Genomic DNA, 13,182 nt, shown 5'->3' with positions numbered 1-13,182 from the left:
TCCCGGAGTGCGACCTGTTTTTTTTTCACAAAGAAAATTAAATGAATGAATATGACTTTTAAAATCACTTACAATGTCCTTAATATAAGAAGAACTTTGTCAGCGAAATAAAATAATTCTGCAATATTCCGTTATGTAGATATTATATATCACTAGTGGCTCGTCACGGCTTCGTTCACGTGTAACAACATAATAAAAAATCCACACCTAAACCTTCCTTAGAAATCACACTATTTATTGATATAAACCGCATCAAAATACGTGCATCAGTTTTTGAGTTTATTGCAAACAGACAAACAGACATGGCAGTGGACTTTGTTTTATTATATGTAAGGATAAATATTACTGAATCGGTAATTTATAGGTTTAGAAACTTATCAATTGAACAATCTAATGGAATGTTTTTATTAATTAGTTGCTGCGTATAAATTTGGCGCCGTAAAGCAGGACGAACGCAGATAAACATGGCGCAGTTATTTCGTATTTTTTATAATATAGGAATTATAGGATAATAAAAAATCTATTGGGTGTTTGCGAAAAAAATTGTTAATATACTGAAAAAAATAGTACCTACTAACCCTATAACATGTACGCGCTCTTCAAATAAATTCCAAAAACTACCAGATAGATTGGGAATGCATTATTCTTGGAAAATATATGACACAGTTATTTGAAATAAAAGTATCTCAGTACTAGGTGTATTTAGGTACTATTTGTACTTTAACAGGACTACCAACCGAATCGTCGCTACTTTTAGACGAAATTATGTACATACAAGTCATGTTATCTCTATGATTAACCAAAATTTTGTTGGCACATGATTATTATTCAGAAAATAGGAGACAAGACTGAAAGCGAGAAACGAAATAATACAATATGTAATGTATCTATTAGACAAGATGCAGTTCTTATCGGCAACATGCATAGAAAATAAATCGATTACCCGGAGTCCATCCATCGTAGCGACGAACTGTCTTTGCGAAATGTGCTTTCTCACAAGCAATCACGCTTATCTTAGTTGTATGCGCTCGATCCATGCACAATGGGAGCGACTCCCTCGCGTGACGTCACATCTATCACTGTGACGTTATTGATAGACGATAGTGGAACGATAGTTTGATATTCTTAGCTGGAAACAGATTTACTTTGACTACTATTTTGGCGTTTGACTCTCCATGTATTTATTTTATGTTATGTTTTTAGTTAACTGAATTTCTTTTCAGTTTTTCCATGCTTGATGACGATTACTTTAACAATTACCTTATGAAATAGTTACTTTTTAAAAAATTAATTTAATATAAGGAAACAAAAAATTAGAACCACATAAAAGAAAAGCAAAATGTTCAATAAATTCTAAAATTATTTTCTAAAGTCAACGATAAGATATTTACAACAATTTGATCTCACTGAAAAGCTAACGACTTTTCAAAAATATGTGCCTGCTTTGTCACATGAATTACGAAAGAATTACCCGTATAAATCATAATTACAGTTGATTTATCACTAAAACCAAGTTCACGTCAGATGTTACATTTGATCCTAAATGAAAACATAATGAAGTAAAACTGATTGATCACAACTTTCTTCGTACAGTTCGTGTCTGGAAGCTATTATCATAATAACAGCGGCGCGACGCTCGGAAGCTAGATAGCATCGCATCGCGCGCACTGGACAATAACCCTTACCAGCACTCATTTATAATAATTAGCATAAAACAGTACACTGATATGAATTTTGATATTTTCAATGGAAGCGTGCGATATCAGATGGCGAGTTCGTAGTTATCAAGTCTAACCAATAGTCCAGTATAGGAAAATAGTATTACTTATTTTGCAAAAATACTTATAATATTGTATTTCTTAATTTTTTCAAATGTTCACTGAAATAATATTTCATATTTCGTTACAGAATTAACTTTCCCAAAACATGAAACGATTAAGTTCAATAAACAACAACTTATGCTTACAACTCCACTATTGATAGGAACAAACGTAAGCAACTGCTACCAACCCTGGGTCCTAGAAAAGCGACAAATACGGCTAGGCAGCGCAATGCGGCGAGTCGCTAATATAATTTTTTGTATCGACTTGTGACTTACTTTGCCGTATCATTCATAAAGCACAGCTAGGCATCGCTTGCAATGTTTCGTCGATCAGCTAGGACACGGTAACATATAGTATGAATTAGTGCGCGTTGGCGAGCGAAGATGTAATTTTCTTATTATTACGCACTAAAGTTAGTTAGGTCCTGCTTCCGCATTGCTTCGTGCGAGCAGTGATAAGCACAGCCTATATTCAGATATCCCTTATCAGTCTCATAACTTCGCAGCTCAAACGAAAAGTAAACGAATATTTCTCATGAGCTCCTTTCTTTGAGGCTTTATTCGAAACTAGCGTCTTGTATGCATAACATCGCTGCTTGCGATGTTATGCATACAAGAAAATTGTCAAAAAAACAGTGAAAACTACATTAAATCCATTGCGTGGTTTAAGAAAAAAAAGCTTAGAAACAAACAGACGTGGCAGACGAGTTTGTTTTATACTATGTAGCGACGTTTTATTCGCGTGCAGACTTTGTATGGGCATCAAATTTTCTGATACCAACTAGCCTTGACCTCATCACGGAAATATCACTTATTCCCGACAAAGCAGTTTTCCTCAATCAGGCTGCAACAATCATTACTCTGACCTTTGGAAAACAATCTGCCGAGCTTCCAACAGAGCTCGATAGAAATGAGCAATCGATGGTCGGAGAGCTTTCATCGACAATTTGTTATGTATATTTTATTTATATATTTTAATCTAAGCAAATATATATTAATACATATTATGTATATTATATATGTGCGTGCGTGTGATCCTGTGTGGTCTGAGAGCTCACTTCTTGATTGCAACATTCACAATTCTTTTTGAATGTTCATTAATTCCCAAGCATATTTTCATAGAATTTCAAGAAGTGGTCCCTCAAATCACTCGCACATTATTATATCAAAGTGTCTGTCAAAGTTTGGGATCTATAGCTATAGTTTTTTAATATCTAGAAGATATCAGTATGGAAATGGAAAGAGAAACTAAAACTTCTTCAGATTTTCACGCTCTAGATTATTTTGTTCTACCAATCTATAACATATTTTTATTCACTCAACATAATACAGTGTAAATAATTATAAGTACATATTAGATTTTGATTGTGTTTAAGACCTGCATTTATATAACTTTTCACCCAGGTCACATGAGTCAATCGATCTCGAATCGAACTTACAATCGAATCGTCATATTTTTTCCGAAGCCTGACAATATATAATTTCTTAGTAAAACACAACTATCGCTAAGATCAGAGCGGTATGTCAAATCGATACTCGCGATGTAGAGTGTGTCGAGTGAGCGGACCGTGTCGTGACTCAGAGATAACGTATCACCATCACGTTGAGATCACCGCCGCTGTGATGAATAAGGTTTTATGTGACTCATCTATTGATTTGTCAATTCAATCCAATTTATTTAAGAAACAACATTGCATTCCAATATTCATCATCATTAATTATAACGGCCCCATTGCACGGACCTTTCTTATGGTTGGATAAGAAGATGTACCCCGCATTATATTATTATTGGTATTAACCGACTTCAAAAAATAATGTATTCCCGTAATATTCGAATGCTCATTTTTGTCCAGTCATAGTTGAGTTTGTGTTTTATTTCAAACTAACTTTTGCCAATTTCCCAAATTTCCGACGGGAACAGATATTGTTTTCGGAATGAAAGATGCCTTACGTTTTTCTTCAATTTTAAACTACGTGTATGCAACAATTTAAGAAAAATACTTGAGTAGATAGAGCGTGAAAACGTGACAAACAATAATATTAGTTAGATTTAGGATGAATATCGACAACATTTCTTATTAAACATTTCTTATTTCTTAAATAAACACCCCTTTAGATACGCGACCGTCACGTTATCACGTTGACATTATATAAACCGGAGGTGCACTGCATGGCGCAAACGCGCAAGACCTTACAAAATTAATTACTTTCAGACAACTGCGCCCGCAGCGAGGTTCAGACACGAGTAAGGCTTCTTGCGCTTTCCTATTAATAAACCAGTTAGCTCAAGTATTTGTTTTAAGAAGGTTCCTCTAACGAAGCATTCGACCAGAGTGTGATTAACATTTAAGCTAATTAGGCTGCAATATTAGAACGCGATGATTAAGGGGGCGCTGAAATTGTGCCTTCGCAAGTATCATTGTAGGTATATCCTATCCTGAATATATACCCAACATATTTGAACTAAACCGAGACAAAATACTAAAACTAAACTTTTATGTTTTGGAGCCCCTGATATAATGTATTGTAAAATAATGGTAGATGTAGAAATATGTGAGTATAAATAAATAAATGAGTCTTCGGCGGACAGAAGTTTTGCTCAGTCACTGGCGTGGTCAGGATTTTCATTACATGAGATCTATATTCGTTTTTATAGCATCTCTCAATTCGCTTAACGTAAACCTTTAAATTTTGAAGGCTTGGCTGTGAATTTACGACTGACCAGTCTGTCGTCGGAAGCGGTGGGTGGTGTAATGGTTAAGACGCCTGTGGATCGAAAGGTTCCAGGTTCGAATCCTACTATATCTTAAACTGACTCATGTATAGTAGTTTTCATCTACCACCACTTGCTTCCGGTGAAGGAAAACATCGTGAGGAAACCTGATTGATTCTCAAACACTGGTTGATTCTTATTAACTTGTGTGTGAAATGGAGAAGGCAATGGCAAACCACTCTATTAAAAATGCCAAGACAGTTGTTGTGTGTGTTTCTTTCCACGTAATGACCACGACCCTCAGCCATGAGGAATACGACTATGAAGAAGAAGTCTGTCGTCAAATTAGTTAGTTGCAAATGCTGCGTGTACTTTGGTCGCCTCGTACGACATCCACGGGAGGATATATGTTAGTAGTCTATTAAAACGAAATCACAGACACTATTCCTACTACCTATAATTATATGTTAATTTTATTGAGATACTTCCACCCGCGTCAATCGTTTTCTGCGCGTGTAACTATGATTATTCAATAATGTTCGTTCATTTTCCTTTGTAAAAGAGACTATAAAACACGTAAGCTGTCTGTAACCGTGGATGTTTTCAAACAGCGGTCGCACAATGAGGCCATGTTTTGGAAATGCACGCCTTGGAAAGCAAGCGGATTATTTCTAAACATCTATCAATATATTGCACTGGTTCACTTCACAAAGGCTTAGAGATGTATGGTTTTTAGATAAGGAAACTGTTACTTTAATTACAAATTAATTAATAGCAACATTAAATCACTTTATAACAAATGAACAAATTAATTGACATTCCCAAATTGCAAAGTTTTGTTTCCAATTTCAAAAAGTTACAAATGTTTCGTTGATAATTTATGACATGAAATATTAAAATTAAAAAACTAAAACCCTAATGTGGTCAAGTAGTTTTTTATTTCTGTAATTCTTATGTGTATAAATAAGTAAGATCTCCTTTTCGTGTTCTCTTATAAAATACCTAATCTCGCAGGATTAAATAGCTGGCTTTATTATATGAACTTTTGTATTCTTTAGATTTGACTTTTATACAAAAAATTATTTAATGTTTCATTTAATTGTCAACATTCCAAAGCGAGTCGCGTGCAAATGCTAGTATTTGAGAGGCAAAGGCACAAAATATTGAAGTAGAAATATCTGGTCATGTATTTCATCAAAAGTCACCGCATCAAAAGTTTTGCGAAGATGCGGTTTGACAAATAACCCTATTTTGTACAATTATAAAATTTAAATAACCACAATGAATACACTTCGAATTTCACCTCCCCACTTCAACTTTTTGACAAATACGAATTAGGTAGGTAAATTGAATTCTCAACGAATTTTGTTACATTTCACTATCAGCTCATGTAGATAGATTTTATCAAACCAAACAATTTGTTTAAAACTACTTTTAAACTTTCGCGTTGCATAATTATATACTAAATAACAGGTATTAAACGGTAGGTATGTGGGCGTCTAATACCTGTTATATAGTATATAATTTGTTTAAAATTTAATGATACGTCATTTCAGCAAGAAATGTTGGAAAGTAGTGCAAAGTTAGACGTCTGTTAGACGTCTGACTTCTCAGAAGACAAACCCGAGTTGACTTTAAATTACTTTCGCAATAAACTCCATTACATACTTCTATTTGTTTGGGGTCATTGACCAACACTGACATTTATTAGAATAAGCCAAGTGGACCATTGTGTATCAGAAACTTTATAGACAGGTTTTCCTACTTACTTGACTATAGGCTATTGAGCCAATCTTAATACTGCCGGAAAACAATTTTCAGTTACAACGAGCTTTATCGAAGGCTTTATCATGGCGTTAACGGGGGCTTTGTGTAAACATCTGCCGATTGAGCTTTCAGGCAACACCAGGAGAAACAATAGGGGCAGATGAAAACAACATAAAGAGCTTGAGTAGCAGTTATTGAATAAATATTGCTGAATTTGATAGCCTGTGCCACGGAAGAGAAAGTCGTTTCACTTTATTCCTCTGAATTATAAAGTATAATGCAAGTTTACCACATACTCTCTCTTTCTCTCTCTCAGATGAATGTTACTTCCTCAGTCATTAATACGTCGTTGTCCAGAGTCTTTTACATTTTTTTTTCTATTTCCGATTCACTTCGTTCGATCTTCGTCATCTTTAAAAATTGTTCTTGACGACATCATGCAAGTACTTTTTTATATTTGTCCCTTCTGACAGGACCAGACGGAAGCAGAACTGCCACAAGAAGCTTTTAAAAAATCAATTATTGCGGGTAAGAGTTACGTAGACAACAAAAAAACGGGACAACATTTCTGCAAGAGACTACACAAGTCCTAGTGATCTTCTAGAACTGATTGAAATTAAAATATGCCAAAAAAGTTAAAGATTAATCTACGCCCCTCAGTACACAGGCACCGAGGAACGTAAAACCTGCATCGTAATTTCTCCGCGATGAATAAAACAAAGCTGAAATGAACAGGGTCCAGGACGTCGTTTCTTAATTTATGAGGGTGTTGTGTGCCTCTCAGCTCGTCATATCCGCGCTCGCCATCTGCGGAATATAGCGCAGCGCAGGCGCAGGTAAGTTACGAGGCTCGGCGAGGCACGCACGCCGCACACTTGCGCGAGCGCACGCACACTACGCCTCGCCGACTGTCCACCGGCCGAACAATCGATCGTAAATCAGCTTCGATAAAATTATAGGAGGGAGCACAATGGATGTTGCCTGAAAACCTCACTCCAATTCCTACCCTCCTCCTCGGGAAAAGAGTCCTCTTTCAAGCATTTCTATCGCGCTCCCGGCGTACCCGCGCAGCGCTCCGTCTCGGAGATAAAGTCGACATTCGCACGTGTACAGACAAGAACTGTTTATTTTGAGAAAGCTGCCACACGCGATACTTACCTCTCCAGCAATCGTCTTTAGAATTACAATCGCATGAGAAAGTGTCCGGTCTCATAATTGCGAAATTCACGCTTCGTGGTGCGGTACAAAAATAAGATTATGGATTCTGGTGAGTTCAGTATTGTGATTCGAGGATCCGTCCATAGGTATGTCTGCGCAGTTTACGACTACTATTCCTGGAGGAATAAACCGTCGCGGTTATTGAATATTGCCGGTTATTTATGGAAGACAGCCGTATTGTCCCGGAGCCCCGACTATTCAGCTCGAGTTTCGAGTCGAGTCGGCCACGTCAAACAAAAATAATGCGCGTCTCGATGCTAAGTATTCCATTACTTATGTTAAAGAGGCCTGAGACAACGAGCCATTATGATATCAATGGAACTGTTCGACTTTACGCTGCTTAGAACACTTAGGTTTTAGTGTCACTAGGCTTTGGTGCTGTGTATGCACTTCTACGTTCACTTGTGAGGAGCCGTTAATAATTTTTTCGTACATTACGTATTACGAAAACTGGGAATCTACAAACTACCAAGTTATTAACTTTCTTTGATTGTTTTCTCTGGCGAATGAAAATAAACGAGAATATTGAATAAAAAATAAAATAATTTATTCGCCACTATTACATATAAGTCGTATATAATTCTCCTCAAATGACACTCATGAAGAAATGGAGGGATAAAGGCCAAGACTAGAGTAGTAGCGGTAGTAGGAGTGTAATACGAACCATTGTCTAAGTCATCCGCCACATCTTTACAAAGTTAGAAATGCGGGAATGAAGTTAAAGTCTATTTACAGTAGAATGCTAATAGCATGGAACAAGCATAAGCACTTCTGGGTTTACCTACTGTGCTTTATTTTCTTAATCGAATAGTTTTGTGTCCTTAAAATTGGTGCCGCTATTTAGCCCTTGTCAAAACATTCATGGTGTACGATATATCCAAATCAATATAAACCCTTAAATTTAAATCTATTTCAAAAGTACCTCAAGTCTTTATTAACTGATAAATGTTATTATACTTTAAATGATTTCTTTAATGATAGACTCGGATAGAATTTAGGGCTAGTATAAGTACATTATAATTCTTTTTTTGTTTTGGATTTGTAGTGGATAGCATGCTCCTCTTTATTTATTTATATTTGCATACATATATTCGGTAAAACGTGTAGGTCTAATTCATTTTGACATCAATTTGTCTATTTGTACTCATGTTTTTGGCAAATAAATGTTTTCTTTCTTTCTTTGATATGATGTATAATTACATCATATGTCTATAAATGTGGTCTGATAACTAGGGATGTCGACGACCGTGCGAAGTGGAGACGAAAATGTAGGGAAGCGGACGCTCTGACATTCAACGGCTCAAGAAGCGACCGTGATAACGCTCAGATGAGAGAGATGTCTCTTAATATGTAAAGTCTCGCAGGACAGGACCATAAACTGGATGAGGCGCTACATATGAACAATTGCTGATGATTTTGTGTCAATTTAAAGAAAAGTACCTATCCTTTATAACAGAGCAGTGAAGGAATAGCTACAGGCGGTTACGCTAAATAAAACTGTGATAAAACAAGCGCGGGCATTTCGAAACGCATTCGTGTTATACTTTAATGACGTGCGATAAAACGTACAGATATGGATATTGGATCGATCTCTGTGCACTGGCTGGATTTCCACTCGGGGACGTGTGAATAAAAGTTAATTATTTACTTTTTTTTAAATTACATTCGAATAGGCGACACAACCAGCCAGATTGTTATTTAAATTATTTATTTAAATTTGGAACAATTTCATAGGTTCAATTTGTTACAGATTGTCGAAAAATATGAAGTTATGCTAAGACATCGCAAAATCATTTCACTTGTTTCTTTTCATTCTTTTGTAATTAGAGTAGATCTGTTTGATAAATGCGTGCTATGATCAAAATTTTTCTTCTTTTCACCAAGGGCACAAGATATTTTGTTTGATGTTTTTTTAAATCAAAATTAAATCATTTATTCTGAAATTAGGCCTTCGGACACTTTTTCACGTCATATTGCTGCTGAGAAGAAATGCCGAAAGAAACTCATTTCTTTTAGTGATATTATCTACTGAGATGAAATGACACCTAAATGCCCCATATTTGCTTTTAATCTTTTTAATGAAGTCATCTTTATTATCTACAACAAAAATGTTTGAATGAAACGTATCAAATTTTAATTTCCTAATGCAATAAAACATATCAGTAGTCAATATTCCGCTGTCAGAAACCACAATACGAGACTGAAACGAAAATAATAAAATTGGGACATAAAACTCTTTCAAATAAGTGTCTTGGTTGCATGCTATAAACCCGCTCGTAAAACTGATGATTGCATTGTGCAACTGTTAGGAGGTGTCCCTGATAACGCAGTTTAGAAATACTCGATAACATGTAGCGTGTTAGTAAACTTAAACTGAGAATACATCGCAAATTAGACTGGGCCTTGTCGGAAATCATAGGTTAGATCCACTATGATGCTAAAGAAATACGATATTCAATTGTCATTGTGTACTAACGATTGATACCAATGACCTAACTGGACGAGTGTTCCAGCGATACTTCCCGTTAGGTCATTTGTATACAGTGCGCGGTGTCCGCCTCTACTGCATCTTTTATGTGAAAAAATACCGGACTTCCGGCCGGGATCATCAGATCCGGACGTTGCGTGGACAAGCGTTTATAGTAAAACCAAAATAAATTATACACCTTCCTCAGGAATCACACTATCTCTTGGTGAAACTCCTACAAAAATCCGTCCGGCAGATTTTCAGTGTATATGACAGACAGACGTGACAGGGACTACTTTTTATGTAAGGATATGTAAGGCTGATTCGGATCCGATGAGATGGACGCCAATGCCGCAGCGGCTCAGGGATCCAAAGTTACTTATACTAAGTAAATGTCATTTAAATCTGCCCAAGTTTATTGGAGTAATTGCGAAACAAACATGCTTATATAAAATTAGATTAAACTTCCAAAGGAACTTAAACTTGGTATTATCCAAATCTAACGAAAATTTCGTACAAAATTTTCCACAAATTGCTGACAAATTAACCAATTACATAAGTAACAACTCACCTTGACTAAAATTGTAACAACGTAATTTTGGATAAACAAACCTCCAATTAGTTCCAATCCAATCAAGTGAGTGTGAGGTGGTTCACCTTTCGGAATCGAACCGCATCGATTCGGGAATAGCCCGATTTAGATCAGGACTTCCGCAAATAGAATTTACCGTGAACTTTGTATTGTTTCAACGCTCATTCTTTGCTATCAGCTCGGAGTGCTTAAAAATTGACGCAACTTTATATTCAAGACGAAAATAGATATTTTTCATCTTAACCTGAGTCTTGGATGATTATATATGTTATAAAATATACATAGTATCGTTGAGTTAGTACGAGTATATAGCTACCTGAAGAATTTCAGAAAAATTTCAAATTTATAATAATTATTACTATTATAATTTATGGCGAAAGTATTTTATCTGAATTAATGTAATTCTTATTTTTATTAGACATTAAATTATGTTTTACATGATTATGTTTTATACAAAATTCAGAAAACAATGAAAGTTCAAGATACACAAATCAACCGCAGAAAAAGTCGGACAATTTCAACGTAAGTATTTAGATTAGGTTCAATTAAATTTACATATTTTTTATAATTTTGTATGTAATCAAATACCTACTTAATTACTATTACATTACAAATATGTATGTTATAGTACAAATTCAGAAAACGAACCATAAAAAACTTTGTTACAAATATCTGTACAAGTAGAGTAGGTAAAGCAAAACACAAGCTCGCGTCACTCTACATTGTAAATACTTGAAAGTAAATAATGAAAAGCCTCTGTGCTCATCCAATGACAAATGATATAGGAGGGAACATCCCTCTGATAGAACATTTATTCTGAAATAAACTTTAACTGAATGTAGTAGAGTATGTTTTGCTTTATACCGGCGCAGAGGATGGCCCTCACTATCTTGTCAGGCGGGGGAGGCGCCGACCAATAGCAGCGCGGCTTGAGCGCATCACACTGTCCTTATCTTGTGTGCCTACTGCGCATCCTCTACACTTTCAGTTCGAATTTCAAACGCTTTTCTCGGAAAACTTGATTTCAGAATCATTTTGTTTTTTTAGCGGACACAAATGATAAACCTTAATATGGTTTTTGTATTGTTCTAGAAAAAGCTTTGCAGCTAGTATTAAATAAGAAAATTGATATTTTTCGGTTTTCCTTTTTAGTTAATATAAATATACTACATATTAGTTACTATTTAACTAAATTTATTGTAAACAATGAGCCTAAATCCCAATAAAGTTCAGCATTACTATTTCTAAAGTTGACATACTTTTGAGGTGAAAAGAAGGCATCACTCACCTTGCGCCTGCAGCCGCCTCGCCACCGCCTTGGACCGCATCGCCTCCACGACGCTCAGTAAACAAGACAGTTCAATTATTAACTTCGATCGATGACACAACGGCTTTGAAAAGTTTTTGAAATCGGAACTAGTTATTTTTTCTGCGCGCGCGGGGACCAGGAAGGCGGGGGCAGTGTGATGCGGGCGGGCGTCGGGTGACAACGTCTCCCGTAGGATGAGGTGAGCTGGGAGCGCGGCGAGTCACGCGAGCGGTCGGTAGGACACTGTTCACGTGTTGAAGCGCGACAGCGGGGAAAGCGATTTTCACGCGGGAAACGACAGTGACCGGCGACCGCGCTGTCTCCCCCGCGGTCAACAACTGTCAAAGTGACAGGGCGCCGCCACCCACCGCCGTGTGTCGCTAACGAGCAATATCGAGCCACACGACCGTGTTCCACGAACACGATTATGAATAGGAAAAATGCTATAACCACATTTTCTTTTTCCGCCGTAGGGCGTAAATTCCTTCACGGAGCTGTCAAATAGTCGGCCAGGCCCTGACTTACATAGTTTGGGATAATTTTTCTCGATACCTATACTAGTCTTTGAAAGAAACTAGACTATCCCTGTACATGTAGACTTTTTCTGAGAAGCTTTGAGCTTATAGAGTGATAAAAATTGTTTCAAAAGAATAATTGTAGGATAATGTAGAAACTTTATAAGTTTTCTATTTTATTTGAAGTACCAGATTTTAACTTCAATAATTTGGAGATATTCGACTCAGCGCGCTGCGTAATATAAAAAGGGTTTACTATCCATTGTTCAATATTAATCTTTAATTATATATATCCAATTGACTATCTCAAACAAGGTGATAAATGGATTCAAATATAATACTAGTCTAAAAAAGCAATGAAAAATACAGGAAATAATAGGAATACAGCGCTTACTTTTTGACATTTTTAATAATGATGTAAATTCGTTCTCTTAATTTTTAATATATGTATAAGACTTATAATTGTTAATTGACGTCCTTGGAGAAAAGGCTGCGGTGAAGTTGTTGCGCCGCTTCTTCTTCACCTGCGCTTTGGAAGTCGGCAGTAGACTTAGTTTAAGTAATTTTTTGACGTCAATAAGTGATGTATATCATCCTAAATTGAATAAAGAATTTTGAATTTGAATTTGACTTAGTTACATGCATGCCTTACATATAAATATACATATAGACTTAACACGCACAGAAGGCTCCATAAAATTTAGCTATTTTTGTTAGATATACTTACTTACCTACATATTTACGGTTTTCGGACTTTTTTCTTTTATCTCTATTTATAC

General features: G+C 36.0%; 1 protein-coding gene across 3 annotated transcripts in view; it reads right to left on the bottom strand.

The window, feature by feature from the left end:
- Positions 1 to 12,281, bottom strand: part of LOC128675475 (histone-lysine N-methyltransferase PRDM16-like) — a 104,713-nt gene extending 92,432 nt beyond the window's left edge. For all 3 annotated transcript variants that reach the window (XM_053754903.2, XM_053754908.2, XM_053754904.2), the window contains exon 1: positions 11,868 to 12,281. In XM_053754903.2, the coding sequence (XP_053610878.1) occupies positions 11,868 to 11,907 (40 nt within the window). In that variant the 5' untranslated portion in view covers positions 11,908 to 12,281. The remainder of the gene's footprint in view (positions 1 to 11,867) is intronic.
- Positions 12,282 to 13,182: the final 901 nt, after the last annotated feature.

The sequence above is a fragment of the Plodia interpunctella genome, chromosome 14 (genome assembly GCF_027563975.2).
Source record: "Plodia interpunctella isolate USDA-ARS_2022_Savannah chromosome 14, ilPloInte3.2, whole genome shotgun sequence".
NCBI classification, from domain to species: domain Eukaryota; kingdom Metazoa; phylum Arthropoda; class Insecta; order Lepidoptera; family Pyralidae; genus Plodia; species Plodia interpunctella.
This window is presented reverse-complemented; position numbering and strand designations above follow the sequence as displayed.